Source organism: Pelobates fuscus, chromosome 6 (assembly GCF_036172605.1).
Source record: "Pelobates fuscus isolate aPelFus1 chromosome 6, aPelFus1.pri, whole genome shotgun sequence".
Classification (NCBI taxonomy): domain Eukaryota; kingdom Metazoa; phylum Chordata; class Amphibia; order Anura; family Pelobatidae; genus Pelobates; species Pelobates fuscus.
The window spans coordinates 173,949,829-173,977,672 of NC_086322.1; the positions used below are offsets into that span (position 1 = coordinate 173,949,829).

The 27,844-nt window shown below is 38.7% G+C and overlaps 1 protein-coding gene across 5 annotated transcripts in view; it reads right to left on the bottom strand.

Moving 5' to 3' along the window:
* Positions 1 to 21,137, bottom strand: part of NR3C2 (nuclear receptor subfamily 3 group C member 2) — a 358,005-nt gene extending 336,868 nt beyond the window's left edge. Inside the window, exons 1-2 of one of the 5 annotated variants that reach the window (XM_063458494.1) lie at positions 20,727 to 21,137; positions 9,354 to 11,124 (exon numbers count right to left, since the gene is read on the bottom strand). In XM_063458494.1, the coding sequence (XP_063314564.1) occupies positions 9,354 to 11,122 (1,769 nt within the window). In that variant the 5' untranslated portion in view covers positions 11,123 to 11,124; positions 20,727 to 21,137. Of the gene's footprint in view, positions 1 to 9,353; positions 11,125 to 16,152; positions 16,171 to 16,589; positions 16,805 to 20,239; positions 20,348 to 20,726 lie in introns of those variants that run through there. The other 4 variants (XM_063458493.1, XM_063458491.1, XM_063458492.1 and 1 more) reach the window with 4 other exon arrangements.
* Between the last annotated feature and the right edge of the window lie 6,707 nt (positions 21,138 to 27,844).

Sequence of the window (27,844 nt, forward strand, 5' to 3'; positions counted from 1 at the left end):
AAAAAACTGTATGTCCGCAATTAGATGGATATCAAATTATTATGCTTCTTCAAAGAAATGCCAAGTAAGGACATGCACACTCTGGCATACAGGCATATAATAAATATATATGGCGAGTGAAAATTTAGCTTTGGTGAGTTGAAATTCAACCCTGGTGGGTATGCTAATGCTTAAAGTGGCAAGTAACTTTTCAAACCTTGCTAGTAGCAAAGGTCTTCACAGGACGCACACATATACATCAGCAAGTAAAAACCAATGATAGATGAAGTGGAAAACTTGATTATTTAGGTACAATGGCACCTGCAAAGGGGTAGAATATATTGGGCAGCATTTGAACAGCCACATCTTGAATTTCACGTGTTCGAAGCAGGAAAAATGGGCAAAGATCTGAGTGATTTTGACAATGGCTAAATAGTGAAGCTTAGAGCATCTCCAAAACGGCAAGTCTTGTGGGGTATTACCGGTATGTAGTGGTCAGTACCTACCAAAAGTGGTGCAAGGAAGGACAACCAGTGAACTGGTGTCAGGGTCATGGCCGCACAAGGCTCATTGAAGCACATGGGGAGCGAAGGCTAGCCCATCTGGTCCGAACACACAAAAGAGCTATTGTAGCTCAAATTTCGAAAAACAAACGTAATGTTTGCCATGATAGAAAAGTGTCCGATCACACTGGTCTCATGAATCACTTTTTCCTTTAAGATCCGGTGGAACCTTGGTCCTGGCATTCATGTGGATGATACTTTGACACGTACCACCTACCTAGAGATCGTTGCAGACCATGTACACCCATTCATGGCAAAGATGTTCCATGATGGCAGTGACCCCTTTTTGCAGGATGATGCACCCTGCCTCACTGCAGAAATTGTTCAGGAATATACTGGTCTGCCCTATGATTAGTAGGAATTACACTCCTGAGCAGCACCTGTTGCCATTAAATGAGATAGCCGTCCAGGGCTGTAGCTCCCTCTAATCTCAGGCGGCACTTAGCACTGAGACAAGTATGTACCCTAAACATTATCTCAATACTATAGTACTTCTCTATCTTAACACTAACCCTACCCCGAAAATATCAAGCTACATAAAGGATAAATTAACTATGTATTATGTAGAAAAAAAATGCCATCAGAAATGTTCTGGAGACCTTGATAAAGAGGAGAGGACCTAATAAACCTATAGTGCCAGGAAAAACGGGTTTGTTTTCCTGGCACTATATGATCCCTTTAACTTCCAAACATTACATCACAATTATAGCTTAAAGGGTTACTCCAAGTATCAAAACATATACAGTGGTTATGCTCTCATGAGTGCCCTAGCTGGTTCCTCCTCTTACCTGGGTCTTGCTGGGCTCCTAGTGTGCTTTCAACACTTGGTGTCACACTTCCACCTTCTGCAGAAGCCGTGAGTCTATCCAGTCGCCATTAATTGGCTTTGCGTGTCAGCTGATTGCTCTCAGCCAATGAAAGGCACACGGTGCATGCAAATGTGCACCGAATTGATATCAGCCAATCCAGAACTCTTATTTCTGGGCTGACTAATGGTGACCCAATGATGCAGCAGCAAAGGAGTTAAACTCTGTATGTACAATATTTTTTTTTTTTTTAATACTTTTGAATATAATGTAGTGTAATATCTGACTATGCTGTAACAATAAATTAAGATGCAACAATTAAAATTACTGTGTTTTATAAACTTTAGAATATAATGTTCTTTAAATGCAGTTCTTAAATTAAAATATATTCCAAAATTGTAAGAGGGCAACATATGTATATTTCCATATCATGGTTTATTTTATAAAGAATTAAGTATCAGTTGTGAAGTATCAGTTGTATGCCTGCACTATTTACTCAATGTTTAAAGGTAAACTGCCATGGCTTACCTGGCCCTCCCACCGCGATCTAATTAAAGAGGTGGACATTACAATTCTGTAACACCCACCTCTGGTCCACCCATACTACTCCTCCGCACTTTATTGATTTGCCCTGGTTGGGGTCACTTCCACAAGCAAGGCAACCCTCCTCCATGACTCAGATAGGCTGGCATCATTGCCAGCATGCCAACATCTGAACGGAGTGGTGTCACATTACTCCTCCAGCACTTTCAGAGAGTTACCATACCAATCAGAGTGCTATGGGTGGAGAGCAGAGGGACATCCCGTGGGAGGTCTCCTCTGCTCAGCAGACACTCCATGCCAAGGAATTGAGACCCAGGGACAAGAATTGACTTTTCTACAAATCTATACATTTGCTAGCAAAACTGCTAGCACAATGTATACATGGAATTTTAAGCTCTTTTAAAAGAGCTTAATTCAAAAGGGATATGACCGGTTCCCTTTAACAGAAATTCACAGCAAGATTGTCATATTTTTCAAGTTCCTACAATTACACAAACTTACATATTTTAAATGTTTATGAGCAAGAATTATTCATTAAATACTTAAAAGAAATAATGAACGGAATGTATTAATATGTTATACAAAAAGAAAAGAATACATTAATTAAAGGGACATACCTATGAGGAGATATAAGAGGGGCTAAGATTATTCAGTGCTTTATAGGTATGGGTTAGCACTTTGAATTGACTCCTATAGGATACAGGAAGCCAATGTAAGGACTGACAGAGGGGTGAGATGTGAGAGGACCGACTAGAGAGGAAAATCAGTCTGGCGGCAGCATTCATTACAGACTGTAGCGGGGCAACACAGCTATTGGGAAGACCAATTAGGAGAGAGTTACAATAGTCCATGCGAGAGATTACTAGAGCATGGACAAGCTCTTTAGTAGCATCTTGTGTAAGAAAGGGGCAGATGCGGATGATGTTTTTGAGGTGGAATTGGCATGATTTGACAACAGACTGGATGTGAGGCTCAAAGGTGAGGCCAGAATCAAAAGTAACACCAAGACAACGTGCTTGTAAGGATGGGCTGAAATGGGTACCACCAATCTGAAGGGAGAGCGAGAGAGGAGGATTAATATTAGGAGGAGGAAAGACAAGAAGTTCTGTTTTGGAAAGATTCAGTTTCAGAAAGCGGGAGGACTTCCAATCAGAGATAGAAGAAAGGCAAGAGGTGACACATTGCAGGACATCAGGGGAGAGGTCTGGGGAGGAGAGATATATATGTGTGTCATCAGCGTACAGGTGGTATTTGATTCCAAAAGAGGTAATAAGCTTGCCAAGAGAGGCAGTGTGAAGAGAAAATAGAAGGGGACCAAGGACAGAGCCTTGAGGGACTCCAACTGAGACAGGACGAACGGTGGAGGTATCATTAGAAAGGGAGACGCTGAATGAGCGTTGGGAGAGATCGGAGGAAAACCATGAGAGGACAGAGTCACAGAGACCGAGTGATTGAAGAGTTTGGAGAAGGAGAACACGATCAACAGTGTCAAAAGCAGCTGAGTTATATTTGTAAATAGAAATATAGTTATGTTATAAGTTTATGTTTTATAGTTGAGGATTGTTGTATTGTAATGTGTATTGTTTGAATTCCGGATTGTTTAAGTAAATTGATTTCATTATAACCAACGTTGTGGATTCTTGGATATTCTGTTGCTGTTTTCGAATATATGTATTTTGCTAGATTCTGATTAAAGTGGAAGCTTTCAGATAGAAACTCCAATAACAGATTAATATAGAACAGGGATTGTGTAATTAATATGCCAAAGGATTTGTCTATCAGTGCATGTATAAATGCATCCATAGATTTATTGTCTTGGATAAGGTAGTTATGGTAGCTAGAAAACACATAAGCCTTCTTTGAAAATATCTGGATACATATCTAGTTTGCTTTGATGTGTATTTGGATGTATCCATTGTAGGGCAAGTTGTAAGTCTCAAGCACATAACACATTTAAAGCCCCATCCTCTATTATACAATCCATAGTATACTTAATTTAATTTAGTTTAATTTAAACATTTTAAAATGTAAGACTATCGAGTCATTCCGATAAAGCTCACCTGTTCCATTATCTACTAAAATTTTCTAAGAAATTTAAACTATACTATATGAACATGTGTTGCTTATGTTAGCCTTGCACTTTTTTTTAAATAAAGAGGAATACTACTTTTAAAATCAAATAATCACATGCTCCAAGTGCCTTCTCTGATCCTTGAATTTATACGATTGTAATGGTAATAACTGCAGTTATCTACTCTCTTCGTTTTATATTGTGTGGGGTTTTTTTTTGGTGCTCAAACAAAATACAGTTCTGAAAGTAACAAAATAGCTATATTATGTAGGGCTGTGCCAAAAACTAAAATATGATTATATCATATGTTATGATTTCATAGTACAACAAAAAACACACCTGGTTTTATGAAACCTCTGACCACAAAGGATTATACAAAAATCAAGAAGTCTCCTTTTTGTGGATAGACAAGGAGTGACAACACACAGAGTTTGGTAGGTTTCTTGGAAACGTAACATTAAAAAAAACATTCATCTACAAATCGGAGGGAGACCTTTCAAACTTCAAATTTTTATGCTCTGCTGTTTGGAATCAAAATAAAGAACCTGTCTTTACAAGTCTAACACCCTAAGGAAAACACCAGGCCACCTACAGATTTTCCAATTATTCCATCTCTCACAAGAAAACAGTTCTAAATTAACAATATATTCTGCTGTGTTTTTGTTATTTTTAATTTTTTTTTAAATAAATACTTTTACACTGGCAATTTATACAATCAAAATATGAGTTCTTAAGGAAAATGTCCATCTAGATCACATTAACAGCGTCCATTACACTTCTAGCTTTATCAGCGCTTATTCATTTTAATAATATACTAGTTTTGCAGCTTGTGGATTTTCTATCACAAGCTATAGGCAAATTTTAATCTTTCATGTAATGGTGTCACCAACCACTTAATGTGCACTTAACAGTGAAGAAGGCATTAAAGGGACACTATACTCACCAGAACAACTACAGTTTAATGTAGTGGTTCTGGTGAGCATAGTCAGTCACTGCAGGCTTTTTGTCGTAAACACTATCTTTTCAGAAAAAATGCAGCGTTTACATTAAAGCCAAGGGACACCTCCAGTAGCCCCTACTCAGACGGCCACTAGAGGTGCTTCCCGGGGTAGTGATGCACAGTATGCAGTACTGCCATTCAGCGTGGATGCTGAACTTTCCTCTTGGAGATGCATTGATCCAATGCATCTCTATGAGGAGATGCTGATTGTCCTGGCCGTCGTGTGGCCCAGCCCCCACCCCACCTTCTTGGCGGTCTTGTCAATCCAATGCTTTCCTTATCGGAAAGCACTGGATTGGCTGAGATCATCAATTCTGATGATGTCAGTCAAAGAGGCAGATAGGGGGCAGGGCCAGCTCCGGCAAATTTATCCATATCACAATAAATATACATTGAAGGCCATATCCGACAAAAAAAAAAAATTAAAAAAAAAAAAATCACTTGTGGCGAGTTAATAATACAGTAAAAATAGATTTCCCCTTCCACATATAGTGTAACATAAAAGGTAATACATTAAGAAAATTTAAAAAAAAATTCCAAAACTATCTTACATAGCGGTCTGTAATAAAGGATCCAAGGGCAAGATGTCCAGAACTCATTTTCATGTAGGGCAGATTAATTTTTTTATGACCATACATTCAAGGCACGTGCATGGTTATAGATCACTTTGTACTTGGGTGCACACACATGACTGTTTCTTCAATATATGGTAGATAGATAGATAGATAGATAGATAGATAGATAGATAGATAGAGTGACAGAAAGTAGCAGGACTGCAATTGAAGCAAGAAAGCACTAGGATGGTGAAAAAGGTAGGAAGATAAATATATATTGAAGTTAGAAGATAGGGTCTGAAGATAAAATTGAGAGGGTACTCAGAGGGAGATAGTTGTAAATTTAAGGATTGGGCACTAACCAGAAGTTGAAGGGTTTTGTGAAGGGATGGGGAATGAGTGCTAGGACATGTAATGGCAGTCTGAAGGAAGAAGTGCGGTTGGTGATGGGAATGGGAAGGTTTTAATGTGGAACCGTTTGGACCAGGTCCCCAATACCAATAAAGACAATGTTACTACACCATGGTTTTCTGGTGGACAATTTTATATATAGTTTTAGCACAAGTAGTGAAATAACCATTGATGTAAAATGTGTAGATAGATATATTCTGAAATAAGCAATGCATTTCAGAAAAAATCTTTCAATTAAAAACTAGGTATGAACAAAATAAACCCTAGAATTGGAGAACTTTTGAAATTGTAAGCATGGATAGTTTCTATATAAATTAAGCATTACATTCTATGGCCATCAGGGATTGACAGTATAGTACAGTATACTGGTGTGATGGGACATGGAAACAAAAATGTGCACCTGTGTTTTATCTCCGATTGTATGTTAAATATTAACATAAAAGTTTGTAGGGTAAAAGCAGCCTGGTAAACTCAACACCAGACTTTGCTTCTTCTGTTATAACAATGTTATGGTTTTATTGCTGGCACTGAAGAGGCAGAGCAAAGACATTAGTTATATGACCTTCCTGTCTGTTACAGCTTAAGATTTACTGTATGTAGATGTACGCTTGCAGACATTCAAGCATAAATTCTACACTGGCATTATTGCACGGACACATTGTCCATACCTGTTCTCACCTCTTCACTAGTAACAAAATATTATTTCTCTAGCCAAGTAAATTCTGGAATAACAGAGAAGCCAGCAGGTAGCCCATACAACAAAATGATGGTGTGTCCTCAATGTTATTTCCCTTTTAAGGACATGGGTAACATTCAGTGTACATATTAAATATTGCATTATTGCTTTTTTTTATTATAAAGGTATAATATGTATGAATGAAGTTCTGGTTATAGTCTGCGCTCTAGGCTTGAATAAAAAGTTAGGCTGTTTAGGCTTCTACAACCTTACATTTGCCTGAATGCAGATTTTGATCTGTTCAACTTTATATAATACCACCAATGTATCCCTCTTTTATGTATGCTTGTATTATTAATCAGATGTATCCCTTTATCTATGCTTTTATAATTATGTAAACTGTATGTTCTTACAATTATGTACCTCCATGTCAGTTTTCCCCAAAAAGGATATATTCTAATTTTTTATTTCAGTATTGATAACGCATTGTTTTAGTGTATTTTATTGAACTATTCCCCACTTAACATGGCCCCAGTACTATATCTTAATTCTATCCCATTCAGGTCGCCCGACAGCATTACTCCTTTGTAAAAAAGTAAAATTTGAGGTTTACTTTTAGTTTCCACTGTGCATGCGGTCTTTTTTGTATGGCCGCCTGACCGCACATGCGCCCCTTATTCCTAGATCATTTCGTCATTTGCCGAACAATCCTATATTAGTTTCAACCGTGCAAGTGGTTTTCTTCGTGTTCGGAATTGCCAAACAAATACACATTGCGGCCATAGCTCATGTTCCATTTAATATTAGCACTGCAGCCCCCAAAAGGCCCAGCGGCCAATGTATGATACGCCGAGGACGTGCATTCACACGGTTCGGCAACTTTTACTGATACTCGTTTTACATACAAAATTCAGAAAATAATATGTTCTAATGCTATGTTTTTATAAGCTCTGTAAAGTTTTGTGTATGTTAAACTATATTGATCTGTGATTGGAAGATTAAATTTTGGCACCAATCTTAATTAATTTTATGCTTATATAAACTCAAACAAGCCAGGTTGTATGTTTTTACTCCATTGATAAAGCCCTTTGGCAAAACGCGTTTGGATGTATGCAATTGTTTTTATAACTGATAAATAGATTTTGGTTACTTTATTTATTACCTGCACCATTATCCTTTATTATTTGTTCTTCTACAAACAACCTGGCATCAACTATTTCTTAACCTTCTCTACTCCATAGAATCACAGGTTGGGATCATACCACCGATGCTGTTGTCATAGAGCAGTTAGCCTGCTCTACCTTTGTGAGTATAATTTTTATTATATCTTACTGATTATTTATATTTTATTGATAGCACTATTGTTGCCTTTTTATTTGTTTTCTGTGTTCCTGATACCTTCATCATCAAGAACACTCACATCATATCCTATAAGTGGGGATTGTACCGCTGTATGCTACACAAACCAGAGCTGGCTTAAGCTCTATAAAATGGGAGTGTAACCCCACTATTTGACTTTTTTTATTCACACTACGTAAAACATATTGCACTATTAGCTTCTCCATCTCTTATCACCCCTTTCTGTATGTACAGACATCTGAGAAGTGCAAGAACCACCATCCTCTGGCTCTAAAGACCCACATTGAACTCAAGTACCTAATATAAGACTTTTTCCGGTCTGGGACTATATACATATATATTCACCATCTGACTGTTAAACTGCTATACTGTGGTGCAGCCCTACTCTGTTTTTGAAATACATAATACAAAAATGAAAGGACATAAGCACAATTCTGATTTCAAAACCTCCTAATAATGCTTCAGCTGGACATCTCAAGGTTTGTCCCACAGAGAACTTATTGTCTGAACCTTTGGTGAAAACTCAGGTTCTACAAAGAAATTACTTGCGGCTCAACCAACACCCCAGCAGTACTGCAACAAAAAGGGACATTTCCACCAATATTATAAGTTTTCAACCCTGCTTGATGAGATAAGGGTACAGAGTACATCTCTCATATTCAGAAACAAAATTTATAAGAAAAGGTAGAATCAATGATCAATTAAAAAATGAAAACTTCCACATATGGCAATGTAGGTAGATTATGGCTCAGAGAGTAGCGATATTAAGCACATTTTATGTAAACTGAACATATTACATAAGTCACAATAAGATATTTAAAGAAAATGTCTAAAGAGGTCTAGCTCCACAAAATTTGATATAAATGTTTCAATATTTTTCTGCAATTTCCAATGTAATCAACTTGTGGAATTTACTCTAATCTATGTCATTTGCAGATATTTAAATTTGGCATTTTAGACAATTTAACTACAGAAAAAGCAACAGAAATTAAAACACACCTCAAAGTTTGTGACTATGTTATCTTATGGTGATAGTTGGCATCAGCAAAAGATGACTGTATAAACCAAAATTGTTCAAGTATACCCAGACTAATCGGCCATCACACATAAATCCATCCCTGTGAGTGTTGAATTAATAATGAAAGTCAATATGACTTGCCTTCAGAAATAAAAGGTTAACCCTAGAGCATCTCAAAACTTATAAACTGAATACTAATGGGAATAAATGAAAAAAAAAAATAAAAAAATAAAGATAATTTTTGTAAAAGTTAACTTAAGTAGGTCACACCCATACCTTTGATGACTGATTTTCTTGGTTAACAGTGTAGTAATTACAGTGCAATGTTATCTGCAGTCTGCTGTACTTAAAATGTGACCATTTGCTTACTCACCTTGATACGTTTTCTGGAATGTATCCTGAACCTGGAAATCCATCATTTCTCCTAGATGACAAAGAGCTCTGAGACAATTCAGAATGTTTTTTCCAACTCTCGACTAGTGAGCCAACTGGTGGAAAGGAATTTAAATGTTGGAAAGACTGGTCTCTATTTACTGGACGTGACAAAGAGATAGTGCCTTGAGCTCCGATTCTGTAGTGAAATGACTGTCCTCCTGAGTTAACACCAACAATCGCTGATGAGGGCATGCTGTTCTCTGGGTAAAAGCTGCTATCATCATTCTCCTGCTTAATTCCCATAGACAGGCCTTGACTGGAGAAGCCATTACCTTCACAACCACCAACAAAAGAGGTCACAGGTGGTCCTAAAATTCCAGAAAGGGAATAATAATCTTTGTCATCCATAAATGAGAAGTACGAGCCATCCATAAATGGAAAATGATTTCCTGATGGGCTACTTTTAAAAAGTGAATTAGAACAAGTGTTTTTACATGGCTCTTGTTTTACTGAAACTGAGAAAGTTGAATCGGAATCAGATTTACCACTGTCTCCAAAACATGAATTCATATAATTCCCATCAGGATCTGGTTTAATAAACTTCACCAAAGCAGCAGAACCACTGTCTGAGATATCATTATCAATTGCTTCCAATTTTGGAAACAAAATTTGCTGAACAACTTTCTCCTTAACATCAGTGTTAATAACAGAGTCTTGTGCAGGTCCACATTCCGTTGTTATGACCGCAGGAGGAAATCCCAAAGTGTTGTTAGCAGGACTACATATAGAGGACCCCATGGAACTTGCTGCAGGACTAGAAATAGTGGACCGATTATTATTAGCATTGGAAGGACTAGAAAGCGAGCATCTTGTGTTAATATTTCCAGGGCTAGACACTGAAGGCCTCATAGTAATATTATTTGGGCTCGATACTGGAGACTTTAAACTGCAATGACTAGGTGGGCTTGATATGGGAGATCTCATACTACTCAATGGGCTTGACAATGGGGACTCTGCGGTGCTTGTTTGTGCAGGGCTATGAGACACAGAACACCTATTATCAACATTTGGTGAGCATGGTACAGGAGCTTTTTGATTAGCTGGACTGTGAGCTGCAAAACTGACAAAGTTTGTGGAACAAGTAGTTGAAGATACACAGTTTATTCCAGTGGGGCTGCAAGCAGAAAGTGCCATGTTAGAGGGACTGCTTGTCGATGAAGATAATGGACTTCTTACAGTATTAATCTTTAACTTGCCATTCATGGAAATCTCAGATTCAAGAGTTGGCATGACTGGCTGATTCTGACAGTCTACTGGAAAAGTGCCACGAGTATTCTGCTTATAAAATTTTACAAGGTCTTCAACATTTGGATACATATTTCCAATAGTTCCTTGCTGGTTCTGCTGCTCATAAGTATAATCTGCATCACGCACAGAATCCATATACAATCCCATAGACTCAGCAACTGTGGCAGAGAGTTCTTTTGATTCCAGTTCAGGTTTAAACTCCTGTGATAATACACTAGACTGATTAAGATCTTGCTGAAGGCAAGGTAGAAGACCTTGTTTCTCTTTACTGTCTCCTTCCTCAACATTATGTTGAAAAGCACCTGATACACAGCTCACGTTTACAATTCCCATGAAAGGGCTTTCGGGAGTCTGCTGCCGGGAAGAAGAGGATGAGTATTCCATAGGCTGAGGGACCTGACCCCATCGTTTCTCCATCTCTAGACCTTCCTGGAAGCTGCTGTATCCTTTGGTCTCCATACCTAGGAAAGATATATAGAACATTTACTGAATACGGATTAACAGTTTTCTCATCAATTAGGAGGAGAACAGTTGAACTTTGTGATATAATGTTACAAACTATCTTTTATCATAATCATAATCTCTTTTATGACCAAAGCCAGAGATTTCTTTAAAAGCGAGTTTATAAGTATTGGTAAATTGTTGATGTCCCTCGGCATTGAGTCGGAGCTCAGCTTTCAATGCTGTCATCGAACAGATAATGCCCTTTCCATTGGAAACCTTTGCTTCAATAGAATTTTACGGAGGCTGGATGTCCTCATGCAGAGAGTGAGGACATCTAGAGTCAGTAAGGCAACCTAAAGTGGGTTATCAAGCAGTAAGTGCCTCTAGGGGCTGTCTAATTGACTGGGACTAACAGACTGGGAAACTGCTCCCAGACCACTTCAATAAGCTGAAGTGGTCTGGGTGCCTATAGTGTGCCTTTAAATTTGAAATTCACTTTTAATTCACTATGAATTCTCAATTTAGTTAACAACCCGGTTAGCGTTTTCCTTAAAACTATTCATTGGTTTACTTGGCAGTGTGCTTTAAACATTATCATTTTAAAGGTGAATTACATCTCTAGTTCCAGCTGTCTGGCAAAAGATTTTGTGATTTTTAGTGCTATTATTTTTTCCCTGTAGTGAAGGGAAGCAACCCTATAGCGTGATCCTGCCACAACCATGCTTTACATAAGGCGCCACCATGTTTGTCCTATGGGAAACTGAACGTATCTTTCTACAAAATTTATAAAAGGTTTGTATGGTCTGCTTTTTGAAAAATCAATTGTCTTGTCACCATATCCCCATAATTCAGTAAAAAAAAAAAAAAATTGTAAAATTATAGTGAAAATAGCCTATTTGGTGGGCTTTTTCACTGCCTAATAATCAATAATTCTGTCACATCAGCTTGCAGTTCATATGAAAGCATTTTATTCAATTCTCTCCTATGAGAAAGATTAGGATGCTCACTGCGCATTTGTATCAGTTTCCAATGCTTTGCTAAAAGGAGCACTGGATTTGGCATGGAAGAAGGAGCGCACCTCTTGGCGTTGTTGTGAAGGGAAGTAAAAACCTTGTAGGTTTTTAATGGAAATGAGGGGGGACTTAAACAAATCTGCATTGTAAACCCAATGCTATAAATGTTCCTTTTCATATTGTCATTATCCCTTTATTTGAGTCACATCATAATTTAAGTCTGGTGGAAGCAAATGGTGACTGGTAAAGCTGAACAAATATTTATTGGTGAACTCTGTAGCATGGTTGTGGCATACAGGTTCCCCCATTGCTATTTAATATACTTCCTATTTGGCATAGATAACAAAAGCAGAGACATGCCTTTTATAGGACACCATGCCAACAAGCAAACTAAGAACTATTATCCTATACAATGCATTGCAAATCTTACGTGGACATAATTTGACTACGGACATGAAAAGCTATTATTGGCATAACAGGCATTTAAAAAAATATATCCAAAATAAGCATTTCACTTAACGCTTCACTTATAGATGTAAAACTATTTTAAAAGCAATAAAGGGAATCAACACAGTAAAGGAGGAGACTATATTTAATAGGGATCGACCGATTATCGGTCTGGCCGATATTATCGGCCGATATTTGGTATTTTCAGCAATATCGGTATTGGCCAATTCAGATACCGATATTGCCGATAATATATAACAGGACCGCCGGGCTCATTACAAGTCCGGCGGTCCTGTGGGGGGCCAGCAGCAAGCGCTTACTTACCTTGCAAGCAGCTCCTCCAGCTCCCTGTGTAAATCTCGCGAGACTTACCATGGCAACGCTCCGCGCTGCACTAAGAGCCGCAAGATTTACACAGGGAGCTGGAGGAGCTGCTTGCAAGGTAAGTAAGCGCTTGCTGCTGGCCGCCCGCAGTACTTAACAAGCCACCGGACCACCAGGAATAGTATATCCCCCCTCCCAGGTAAAAAGCAGGGAGGGGGGATTAAACAAAAAAAAAAATTTAAATATTTTTTAAAAAAATAATTAAAATAAAAAAATGCCCCCCATTCTACACAAATTACATCACTACACAAACACTGCATTACATACACACACTACACAAACACACACACTGCATTATACACACACACGCACTACACAAACACTGCATTACATACACACACACACTACACAAACACACACTGGATTACATACACACTACATTACATACACACAAACTACACAAACACACACACACACTGCATTACATACACACACAAACACACAGCCTTATATACACTACACAAACACACACACTGCATTAAATACACATGACACAAACACACACTCTGCATTCATTATATATACACACTACACAAACACACACACTGCATTCACTATACACACACAACACAAACACACACTCTGCATTCATTATATATACACACTACACAAACACTCTGCATTCATTATATATACACACACTACACAAACACACACTCTGCATCCACTACACACACACTGCACAAACACACACAGCTCCCCTGTCTAAACACACTTCATCCACTACATGTGGCATGTATATTTTGTGCATTTACCTTTCGAATTAGTTTATTTTTTCAAAATGGTAAATGTACAAAATATCGGCAAGCTATCGGCTATCGGCCTGAAAGTTCACAGATTATCGGTATCGGTATCGGCTCTAAAAAATCAATATCGGTCGATCCCTAATATTTAGAAGAAGAAAAACTACCACAACGAGGACATAGTCTTAAATTAGAGGGGCAAAGGTTTAAAAATAAATATCAGGAAGTATTACTTAACTGAGAGGGTAGTGGATACATGGAACAGCCTTCCAGCTAAAGTGGTAAAGGTTAACACAGTGAAGGAGTTTAAGCATGCAAATCATAGGCAAAAGGCTATCTTAGCTATAAAATAAGCCCCGGGACTAATGAGATTATTTAGAAAATTGGGCAAACTAGATAGGCCGAATGGTTCTTATATGGCGTCACATTCTATGTTTCTCATTGCACAACATAATAAAATGCCATAAATAATAGGTAAAAATTTATTCTTAATCTGCCTGCCCACTTTCTCTCAGGACTGCTTACACACGTACCATGTACATGTACAGGCTCATCCACATGCCATGAAACTTACATGGCAATAGCTCGATGACAAATCGCTGTAATATTCCCTCAGTGAGCCATTCTGAAAGGAACATTCCGGGCACTATAACAACTTAATTGAAATGAAGTTATGGTGCTAGGAGTTCCCTAGTCTTGGCTCACCTTAAAGGGATACTAAAGTCACCAAATCAACTTTTGCTTAATGAAGCTGATTTTGTGTATAAATCATGACAGTTTTAGTGTATAGATCACTGCTCAATTCTCTGCCATTTAGGAGTTAAGTCACTTTTGTTTCTGTCAATGCAGCCATAGCCACACTCCCCTGGATGTGACTGACACAGTCTGCATGAAAAGAAAATGGTTTCATTTTTAAATCCGATGTAACTCACTTTAAACGTTTTTTTGCCTGCTTTGTAAACCAAACTTTAATTACATACAGGAGGCCCCTGCAGGGTCTAGCATGTTAGCAGAGCAGGCAATAAGAAATTCTAAATTAAACAGAATTTGCAATTAAGGAAGTACAATAATTAGATGACTCTTTACAGGAAGTGTTTAGGAAGGCTGTGCAAGTCACATGATAGGAAGGTGTGCCTAGGGCTACATAAACAAAGTGATTTCACATATATATTATATATATATATATATATATATATATATATATATATATATATATATATATATATATATATACATATACACACACACATACACACACACACACACACACATATTTTGTTATTGATGAAGCCATTGGGAATCCACTAAAATAGCATGGGGATCCAATTCTGGTTCCTGACCTAGAGGTGTAGAAGTATTGATTTAAACCAGTACCTTTGCCAGCTTAACATTAGAACCAGTATTCAGATGACCTATTGGGTGCTAGGCCCTTATAGGCTATTATTAACTGCACTTATTTAGAGCCTGTGAGTGCCAGAGTGAGCCACTGATTGTGTTAAAGTCTAAATGTTTTTGCAACAGTACGACTAACTACACCTGCTGCTCCACAATGCTTACAAATTGCATGACCTTAATTTGATGGGAAACACACACCCCTGTCCAGTTTACTGATTCATTTCTAGGAATAACATTTGATACATACCTAAGGTACCACTCCTGCAATGGCTCCAGCGTGACAAAGTCTTGCAAAAATACAGGGTTAAATAAATAATGAACAAATTACTTAATTTTAATTATGCATTGCATGGCCTCTGGTGAAGGCTTTGCTGATGAACTGGTATACTATTATGCCTATCTGACATAATGCAGTGCCTATATGCCTTGAGAGAAGTACTGTGATTCTATAGGCAAATTTAGAATACAGTAGATACTTCTCCATTAGCCAGAACTTGGTTGTCATTGTTGGCAACCATGTATGCCTGCTGGTGAATGACTAGCATTATCCACTTTCACACTGCCATTTGAGCCTAAATGGTAGGAAGAAGGTTGCTCAACATTACGCACTCCACACACTGTGTGTTTTTATTTCAGTAGATTAGAGTGAATAAAACAATATTTGAAATTGGACTGTTTACATATGGTTACACAGTGGATACAGCCTACTTGGACTGGTATAAAGCTGGATTAGACTTCACTTGCCACCTGAACAAGTGTATGACACACATTAGGGCATTAATAATGAAGCACTATAATTAAAACTGGAATTAAACTTTTGGGTGTTCTTTACCTAATCAAACGAAGTACCAATGAAAATTAATTTTGTTCAGTCCCTGTCTCCAGTTTTAGCAATAGTTCTTTCAGACATCAGATAGCCAACATTCACTTAACCTTCGTGCAGCACATTTCTTGCAAGCTAACATTACTGCCTTACTAACAGGCGTTAGCACATGTAAGCAGTGAGCACAGAACTGATAAGAAACGGAGGAACATATAGTTAGCAGGCAACAACATTAATTACCTTTGGCAGAGTGAAATAAATGAATATGTATACTGGGGGAAAATGGAAAGAGGTGTCTAGAATAGGGTTTGCTTTCAATACAGACAAATATGATTGCATTTCTTTTTGGATGCAAATTTGCTGAATGTGGAAATTTTGGTAATAAAAAAAATAAAGCAAGAAAATCTACTAAATGTGTATTTCATTTGGGACACAAGTATCTCTACAAAATCGAAGATCTCGGACTGCCTTGCTCCCAGGAACCACACACATATCTTAATATATATTCCCTTGAGCAGAGATCTAGCCCATGAAGATCTTTTATGCAGAGTACTTTGCTACATAGCCCGTGAGCTTACAATTCATTGCCTTCATTGGTTTAAAGCTATAGCATGATGTTTTAACAGTCCAGACTAATAGCAAACTACAGCCTTGGATAGATGGCCGCATTAACTCACTTGCAAGGTCTGTCATCTGCACCTGTTCTATACCTTCATCGGATCATACTTAGCATTCATCCTCTATTCTCCCCTCCTCCCTCCTTTAACCGTTCTATGTCCTCCAGGTGCAGCAGGTACACCGGTGGAAAAGATTAGAATTAGTTTGCAAACAGCAGCGGGCTTGGCATTGGTTTGTCTGTCTATGTCCGTTGGTGGCAGCAGCAGGGCTAGGAAGGGGGAGGAAAAGAGGAGTGTGCAAGCGACTTAACTCCTACAGTAACATACATGACATTAAACTGGTGTCTCAAAGCATACTGCTTGGTTCTTTGTCACCTAGGGGCATAAGCACTTGATTTACAATTACTAACTTAGGGTCACCAAACATTGTCTCTCAGTGTTGGGTAGTGTAATGTAGACTCTTACAGCACAGAATTAGTTAACTTATATTGTCACATGGTGAGTATTAGGAGGTCCCTGCCCCAGTTCTCTTCATGACACTCCTTCCAGGCTTCCAGCAACCTTACTGGCTAAATTGACCTGTCAGTTTGGAGGAGGGTGTCACGACTGATATTAAGTTACTGCGACACAGAGGGTAACCCTTTCAATGCTCTTTGACAGTGTGCGTATGTCTTTTAACCAAAACGCATGCAAGGGTTCTTGTAGTCAGATGGGCGGGATGTCATGCTAGGGAACAATTATAGGAAATACACGTGCATTTGTGCAAACAGTTTCAGATCTGACAGTACTACATGTGCTGCACTCACTTTTAATGAGCTGCACAGCTAAATACACACCACGTAAAAAGAAAACAAAATCTGGGTGATTTGGCCATCAGGCTGCCATTTAATCATATCATTAAATCACCTGAAAATAAGTGTGTGCATACTATATATACACATAAAGCTATACATTACAACTCCCTTACATTATCTAAAACTGTGTGCGATTTGAAAAGAAATCAATCTAGCAACTTCATATTTTTTTCCTGTGCACAACTCATGCATTCTTAAGAATTTATAAATATCGGTTTTAAATATAACTAATAAAAAAAAAAATAAGAAAATGACAACTCAAAATCTTTTGTTTTACTTATTGAGCATAAACATTGCTTTGTATTCTATTCCACACTGATTTCTGGTTACCAAAAATGAGTAATGAAGTGACCCTTTACCCAGCTTAAGATGGCCATACTTCACAACACAAAAAGGTACACAAAAAACAAACAAAAAATTTACTTTTGTTGGACTAAGCTGTGTAGCATAGGTCAGCTATTTCCTATGCTTAAGAGAAGGCTGTGAAAATACAAAAAAAAAAAAAAAAAACCCAACAAACAAATGAAATTCTTATAAAACTTCATAAAATAATTATGCCTAACTGTAAACCACATGTATTGTACAGTGCTTATCTTCTGTCAATGCAAAGTACTTAAATATTAATTTAAAAAAAGGACAATGTTTTGCAACGTTGTCTCAACAAAAAAAAAAAAGACACACAATGACTTAAATGGAAACACTGGTAGTCTCTAAGAGACTGTTGTAAGCTCCACCTGCACCAAGGTTTGCCACAGATAGGCCTGCAGCTATTTGGCATACAACCAAGTGCCCTATGTGTTGTATTCAGTATTAGCTGGCAAAGCAGCATTCTGTATCAAGTTCAAACCCACTTTTTTTTTCTTGTTTGCAATAATGCATGACACACACGCATATACAGACTGGAAATTTCCACCAGTGAAAGATTCAAGTGAGTTAAAACATTAGGAAATTGCTTTTTTCTTGTCTGGCAATATCTTTGCCATAATTACCTTTAATCTGTATCAGTATTATATACCATGTATATATATATATATATATATATATATATATATATATACACATACATACACCCCGAGAAGAACACTGGTGTCTTATTTTTGTATTCTGTAGTGCATTTTTTTTGATTATAACGAAAATGGAAAGAGGCCAAGTGGGCTAAACGATCTATCCGTGGCATCGAAACATGTTTTCTACATATTCACCCATCAATCATATACATAACACTAGTTAAAAATGCACATATCTAATTTATTTATTGATACTGTAATGCAGGGCAGTGACTGTTCATTGAAAAAAAAGTTAATAGAATTGAAGTTCAATACACTATTTCAAAACTCCACATATACACACAGGCTGGACAAGGGAAGGAGCATTTTGTTCCAGATGATTTTGCAATACATTTTTTTGTTATTTTGGGGAGGGTTGGGGTAAAAGTACACACCTTGCTTATGCTCTACCTAAGTAATTAAACTGCAGAACTATGCCAGTCATTGTTATACAGAGTTAAAACAAAGCATACATTGAAAAATAAAATTCTGACCATCTGACTAAAAAACAAAAACCCCATAATCAATGTCACCGTGAAAATGTAATTAAAATACCTATATTATATTAGTCCAGCATCTTATATGTTAATCGTTTTTAATTACATGGATAATTGCATGGAGTGTTAACAGAGCCACCACCATTTAAAGCTGAGACTCAGGAAAATCAACCAATTTCTGTAAAAGGAATAACTAGTTGTGCTTGGGTATATGCTGGCTGGCATACCCTCTTGTAATTAAAGTTCCCAAGATCTAGGGTGTTCATAAACTAGAGATACTATTTCTAAATGTCATGGCATTACTGTGGCCTAGGGCAAAGGTCATGTTGATATCCTCTGTGCTTAGCAATTAGACCAGAAAATAAAACAAGCATGATATTTGTAATTCCGCTTGAAATAAAAACAATGGCACAATTGCAGCTTTCCAAAAACAGTATAATGACATAACATAAGAGCTGCAAAATGCAATTAATGGCAGTAGGTGACAGCACCCCAATAAGATCAGTGGCATTAGTTGTCATCTCCACAAAACAAAATAAAGACATCAGATAACATATCTACTATTACAATGGCATTCAGTGACAGCATCTCTAAAAATGATCCATGGCATTTAGTGACAGCTCCCCTAAAAATGATCCATGTCATTTAGAGACAGCTCCCCCTAAAATTATTATTTGCATTGGGTGGCAAGTCCAAAGAAAATCAATTGGTTTAGGGAACATATTCCTCCAATACAGACGAATGCTACTGGATAACAGTTCTCCCAATCCAAGCACTGGTATTAAATTATATTTTTTCACACACAAATAAAATTAGATGATAATCTCTTATAAAGATAATTAAGATTACTCCTCCATAAAGGCAATTAAAATCAACTCCCTCCCTTTAAGATGAAATCATTAGATTGACAGGTGACAAGTGCCTGTGAAGAGTGACATGCAAGAGCACCTACACGAGTGAGTCACATGTGTGGCTCTTAACCCCCTCATTGCTGGGTGTCTGTTTAATGCCCCCAGACTGTGGGCACCTTTTTTGCAGACTTTTCCAGTAACCATTCATTCGCTAAAATGGAAGAAGTTGATTGGCATTCAAGTGGTCAAATAATGCCCCCCTTTTTTAAACCAAAACCATTTGGACACTTTCGTGTTCCAAAACCCCTCTGGTGAAGCTGTGATGATACCTGCTGGCCATTTAACCAAAAATAATACCGCCACCACAATCCCCTCCCTACACAACATGGACTTTGCACTATTGCAATTCCAGGCGGAAACGAGTTTTAACCCCTACATCCCGAGTGCAAAGGACTCACTCACCTTTCCTATGACATGATGGTTGACTAGCAAGAGGGTAGGCAGGCTTCAGACTCCTTCCTCTTGGATGGCAGTGCCAATGGGAAGCCTATATCTACTTGCTTCTTCAAACCAAAAAAAAAAAATATATATATATATATATATTTTTTTTTTTTAAATAATCAATAATATATATTTATAAATATAGGCTATCCCAAACTGAATCCAAATCCGGAAATGTATGGGTTCGGTCGATGACCCAAATAATGACAGCTTCACTAACGTGTCCAGTCACACCCTCGCCCTCCAAAAAAAGCAGCCCCAGACAGGGGAGATCAGGGTGTCTGGCATCCCAATGCAGAGCCAGACCAGGGAGGGCCAAGTGACCTCAATGGGCTCCCCCGAGGCTGTGCACAGCTGCACTGTCAAGCTGCAAACTTTTCCTTTTAATCTTCTTCCCCCCCCTTCACTCAGTCTTGTCCTCTCCCCAGCTCCCACTCCGGCTCCTTACATTTCCTCTCCTCGCTCCGGGTTCCAGGTCTGGCTGCTCTGGTTCTATATTTTGTGTGGTATTTTTTTTCCTGTTGTTGCAGGGGAGCTGTGAGACGCCGCACTCACACTGTGTGTGTCCGGCAATGGTGCGCTGTGCGCGGCTGTGAAGGAGCTGTCTGGTCCTGGTGAGTGTCTGCGCTGACAGTCAGACACGGAGCAGCCCGGCCAGGAGTTGCATTGGAAGCAGCGGCTGAGTGACAGGCAGACTGAGCACGGGGCTGTCTAGTTCCCATGCAGAGAACGGGGCTGTTACGTCTCGGTGACATCAGCACGTCACATGACTGGCACGTCATCAGCATGGCACATGGAGCTTCCAGTTTAGCAAGCAGAGTTTGCAGGCGCTGGGCGGCTGGCTGGATGGCTCGCGGTGGGTTAAGAGCAATAGTAGGATCGCTCCAGGTAAAAAAAGAACGTTGGGAATTTTGCTCTGACGTCATTCCCGGAGAAGAGTTCTTTGTACAACGTTACTGGATATAGTTACAGTTTTCAAAAGTTTTCTCTGTTCGCGATGGAATGTTACGGCCGGACTGACGGGCACGGTGACAGTGGGTGGTGGGGGACAGGTTTTGTAGTAGGTATCTTGGTGGGCAGGGGATGGATATATTTGTGGACATTATGCAGGATGGTGTCTGGGGTGAATGGGGAGAATGTTGGAAGGCAGGGGATTTCTGACGGGGTATGTGGCAGAGAGACCTATGCTTGGCAGGTGGTATGATATGGCAGGAGGTATGTGGTGTGGCAGGGGGTGACTGACAGGAGGTATATGGCAGGGAGACCTATGTTGGTGGGTAGGGGGTGACTGACAGGAGGTATATGGCAGGGAGACCTTTGCTGGTGGGCAGAGATATAAATGTTGGGGCAAGGGGTGTCTGACAGGTGGTATATGGCAGGGATACCTATGCTGGGGCAGGGGGTGGCTGGTAGGAGGTATTTGGGACGTACTGGATACCGCTTGATAATAACCCAGTAGGGCCGAAACGTTGCTCCTTTTGTCACAATAAAGCTGCTATTTTTGTTATGCCAGAGTGTCTGAACCGTTATTTATTTTGACAGGAGGTATGTGGCAGGCATAGGCGTGCGCACGGGGTGTGCCGGGTGTGCCTGGGCACACCCTAATCCCCGCGGCACGCACTATGTGCCTCCCTCCGTGGGCTGGGGAGAGAGATCAAAGACCTCCCTCACCTAACCACAGGCAGGGAGGGAGGCAGGAGAGGACCCGGGGAGCTCTTGTTAGCAACCGCGGCAACGCTCAGATCTCGAAAGAGTGAACTCTAGCCCCCTGTGGGGCTAGAGTTCACTCTCCACTGGACCACCAGGGATGGCAGCAGCAGGGTCCCCCCCACCCTACATAAGGTAAGAAGGGAGGGGGGGATATTAACTGAACGGCCCACACTTTACACACAAACAGCACACGCACACACATACATCACCCTTTCAAACACACACACTAACCTCACACTAACAGCACCCTTACACACACAGCACCCTTACACATACACACACATACACACACACACTAACATCACCCACACACATACAGCACCCTTACACACACACACACAGCGCCGTTACACACACACACAGCACCATTACACACACACAGCCCCCTCACACACACATACAGCACCCTTACACACACATACATCACCCTTACACACACACAGCGCCCTCACACACAGCGCCCTCACACACAGCACCCTCACACACACAGCACCCTCACACACACAGCACCCTCACACACACACAGCGCCTGCACACACACAGCACCCACACACACACCACCCTCACACACAGCGCCCGCACACACACCTCCTTCACACACAGCACCCTCACACACACACACAGCAGTATATGTGTGTGTGTGTATGTATGTGTATATATATATATATATATATATACATACATACATACATACGCAGCGTGTGTGTTTGTGCTTTAGGGTGCACACCCTTATACAATAGGCTGCGCACGCCTATGGTGGTAGGGAGACCTATGTTGGGAGGTTGGGGGGGGGGGGTCACAGGAGATATGTGGCAGCGAGACCTATTTTGGTGGACAGTGGTGGCTTAATTCAAATGATTACTTTTTCCTTTTCTTTCAGAGCATTCAACAGAGAATCAGTGGCTCTACAGTTCCACACCAGTATAACAATCAGTGCAATAATTTAATGAGATCCCTGTGTGAGAACAAACTGTTTATCTCCACCACTAGCAAAGCAGCTGCAGCAGCATCACTGACATCATCCAATAACCCTATTATTGAATAGATTACGTTTGTGCTGTTCACACCTAGCAGACTCAGCCATGTTTAGGTGCCTTTATGGAACATACTTTTTTTTCTAATCTTTATAATTTGTTGTTGCATTTGTACATTGTGGTTGTTTTTTTTGTTTTTTAGGGGGGTGGGGGTTAAAAATTTAAATATTGTTTAAGGATAAGATTTTTTTTTTTGAATCAGTGCATCTCTATGCAGAAAGTTTAGTGTCTCCATGCAGAGGTTGGAGACACTGAATGTGAGTCACACTGTTCAGCGTCCCCATGCACACTGTGCAGCGCTGCCCCAGGAAGCACCTCTAGTAGCTATCTGAGAAGTGGCCAGTGGAGGTATCCCTAGGCTGTAATGTAAACGCTGCCTTTTATCTAAAAAAAACAGTGGTTACTGCAAAACGCCTGAAGGGACTGATTAGACTGATTAGCTGTTCTGGTGACTATAGTGGTCCTTAACCCCTTAAGGACACATGACATGTGTGACACGTCATGATTCCCTTTTATTCCAGAAGTTTGGTCCTTAAGGGGTTAAAGATAATCTACAATGGGAGACATGAAATTTAAAAATGCGCATAAAAATACAATGCTAATATAAAAATGAATACAAACTTTGTGTCACGACTGCTAGTGTGGTCCAACACGCAGAAACTATGTAAACATATACATAGAAAATGAAAATGAGATAAAAGGACAGAACGTAAACCGGTCCTTAGAATGGCCGGACTAATACGTTAGAGACAGAGAATGGTCAAAGGGAAAGCCGAGGTCAAGGAAGCCAGAAATACACAAATACCGTTTAAACAAGCCAAGTCAGGGAAACCAGAAATCGGAATAACAAGGAATAGCCATGGTCAAAATACCAGAATATCAGAATCACAGGGCAAGGTACTGGGGTGAATCAGGGATTTAAATATCCCTCTCTAGGCTCTGATTGGTCAGAGGGTGACCTCTGACCTCAGAGCGTGCGTTGACGTTTTGACGTCACAGGCACATTCGTATAATTTTGGGGGCGGAGCCATTGATGGACGTGACCACATGGTCGGCGCATCTTGGTTTTTCCCTAGCGACGTGAATGAGTGTTTCCCGGCTCGCCGCTGAGCAGGTAAGCTCAGCATGCTGGCACGGTCGTGCCGCTCAGGCACAGACGCGGCGAGCCGGGAGCCGTGACACTTTGAAAAAAAATGGCATCTCAATAAAGTCCAAAACAGCAGTAAAGTCCAAGACGAAGCAGTGGCCTAACATGCAGAATTAAGTAAAACATGTAACAAATACAAACAGTAACAATGTATTACCGGGCCTTAGAATGGCCGGGATTAATGTAATAGAATAAACAGTAACGAGCCGAGGTCAGGAATACAGAAAGGAACAAATACGGAAAGAACAAAGGGTAAGGGATACCAGAAATACGGGAAGTCAAGCCAAGATTAAAAACCAAATAACAGAATCAGGAATGCGCTCTCGGATAACCAACAGGATGGAAACCACGACAGGGCACTGAACAACTGCAGGTTTGGGTTTAAATAACCCAGTAAATCCTGCTATTGGCTGATTTGGGTCCCATGACCCCAGAACGTGCATGCACTGCGAAAACGTGATGCTGCACACATGTTCACATCACTAGTGATGTCATTGTGGGCGGTGTTATTATATAGCGCCGCCATGCAGCGGCCAGCGTCCTTTATAACACTGGACCCAGCCGTGTTATGACAAAGTGCACGGAAGGAGAGGCTCTGGAGGTAAGGTGAGTAACCTCTCCCTCCTTTAGTGTGACCGCACCGATCTGGCAAAAATAAAATACTATAAACTTTGAAAAAAATTGGTGCTAAAATGACTATATAACAAGGCTCAAAATATAGCATATGACATACCCATGATGTCTCCTTTCACAAATGGCATGCATTTATGACGTGATTTGAACTGTGAAACTGCTACAATGCCCCACAAAGCAGAATAGGCCCATCAAATTCAACAATGAAAATTATTTTTGTGAAAACTGAAATCGTCAGGTCTCTTATATGGAATTCTAACTTGGCAAATTAGTGCCAAAGGTATACATTGAGGGTATTGATTTGTTCAGAATAGTTTGCTAAGCCAAAATTGAGGGTTTTGATCACAGTGGCACATATCAGATTTCAGACGTGGATAATTAAATTGTAATGAGTATGTAAAAAATCCCCCCCCCCAAAAAAAAAATCATCACAAACTTTGCCAAAAAATGGCAGAATGCTGAAGCACACTATGCACCATATGCGATACCCTGGAGTGTCTACTTTCACAAGTAGTGGGCCTTTGTGTGGTAATTTTAACAAACTGCTATAACGCCCCAAAATGAGACATTGGCCAATCAAATCTATCAAAAAAAACCCTGTAAAAACATGATCAGGTCTCTTATATGGCGCTGTAGCTTCACAGGATAGGAGCAAAGTCATTCATTGGAGTATTGTTCTCAGAAGATGCAGCTGACACAATACAGGGTTTTGTACAGTAGTAGCATGCATCAGGTTTACAAGATATTTTTGAAAAATAACCTTGTTATATGTGTATATTTTAAAAATCAGGAAAACAAAAATTATTGTACTACAGTGTTTAGCAGAGATTGGCAGTTAAATGGCTACATAATAAGTGTCAAAATACCTTTATGTCAATGGCTTACGATGTCTACTTTATGTAAATATATGCTTTTGTGAAGGCTATTACATTTTCAAATTTACATGACAAACATACTAAATTCTAAAATTACTCCACATTGAAGTTTTATTTTACTTCTTGTATTTGGTGACATGTACTTACAAAAACAAAATGTACTCCTAGACATATTATATACTCTGTAAATCAGGACAAATAAATTCATTTATTTTGATTTACTTCTCTTAAGCTGCACTAGTTATGCACACATTATTATTGCCAAACCTGTGAAAAATGTTTTTTCTTTTTTTGATGCATTTTTGTGTATTTTGTTTAGAAAAAAATGAGAATTTATATATGTATGTATCACATCAAATGAAAGCCCTTGATGTCCTTTCAAACAACGCTATATGATATGTGTTGGTGCAGTAAATGAGAAAGATGGAAATTGTGGTTTAACACACACAGAGCAAAAATTGCTTTGGTGCTTAAGTGGAAAGACAAACACATTAAACAAGGTCCTTATGGGGTTAACAGGTTTACTTTAACCCCTTAAGGATGGAGTCAGTTGTACAAGTTGTGATCAAATCAAAAGGTAAACAAAACCTTGAATTTGCGCTATATGTCTGTTCAGGCGTAATTCACCTCTTTCATATTGTGTGCACCTACACTTATCATATATATGTTTGTTGAGGAGAAACAGGGCTTTCATGTCACATCATATATTTGTATATTAAACATAATTTAATATGAATAAAATATAAAAAAAAAGACATTTTATTAATTTTGCATGACATTTTAACTGTGAATGTCACAATACTGTTAGCTGTTACTGCAATAAAGTACACATATTCAGCGATGTCTCACGAGTAAAACAATAACCCCAATATACAGGTTTTATGGTGTTTTGAAAAGTAACAGGGTCAAATATATCACATTACATTTTTCAGTTTATACACATTGGAATTTACCAGACTAGTTATGTTGTCTTTGAGACCAAATGGTAGCTGAGGAATGAAAATTATCCCCATGATGGCATACCATTTGAAAAAGTTAGCGTTCATATTTGTTGTGTGTAAAAAATGCAAAAAAATTAATTGAATGCCAATTTTGGCCAGACATACCCCATCTGCAATACCTTAGGTTGTCTACTTTTGCAAATGGTATGCCATCATGGGGGTAATTCTCATTCCTGGGCTACGGTCTCAAAGGCAGCATAACCAAACTGGTAAATTTCAATGTAAAAAAAAGGAAATTCAAGCCTTATATTTGTATCTGTAACTTTTGAAAACACCATAAAACCTGTACATGGGGGGTACTGTTTTACTTGTGAGACTTTGCTGAACACATACCGTATATTAGTGTTTCAAAATAGTAAAACGTATCACAACAATTATATCGTCAGTGTAAGTGCTGTTTGTGTGTAAGAAATTCAAAAAACTGCAATTTTACTGACGATATTGTTGTGATATGCTTTACTGTTTTTAAACACTAATATTTGTGTTCAGCGAAGTCTCCTGAGTAAAACATTACCCCCCATGTACAGGTTTTATGGTGTCGTGGAAAATACAGAATTAAATATAGTTCTAGCAAATTAAATTCTCTGGACTTTCTGCCTGGGTTGCCGGGCAGGTCCCTTAAGATTGTAATTAATAAAATGACTTCATTATGTAAAAATATTATATAAATATATTTGTTTAATTTAAATATGTGTGTGTGTGTATTTATAACGTCATTCTAAATGTATTTTGAATTTAATATATATGTATATTAATATCCAAATACAGTTAGAACAAATTAAAACCGGTATATAATTTGTTTTTACATTTATATATATATATATATATATTTTTTTTTTTTATTTATATATAGTGCAGCCCTCTTGGTTTCATTTATATATATATATATATATATATATATATATATGATTATCTACGTACTTTTTATTTAATTTAAAAACAGTTTTAGAACTTTGAATAACTTTTTAAAATGTATTACATAATTTTATTACAAATATAAATACATGTTCAAAAAATGTAAATGTAGATTTGTCAAGAATATATGCTTTTACCAATTGTACCCAATTCGTTATGTTAGACATATTCTTCAAATATCTATAATCAAACATACATACATAAACTAATACATAACGTTAGACATATCTACCTTACAATTCCATACTCAA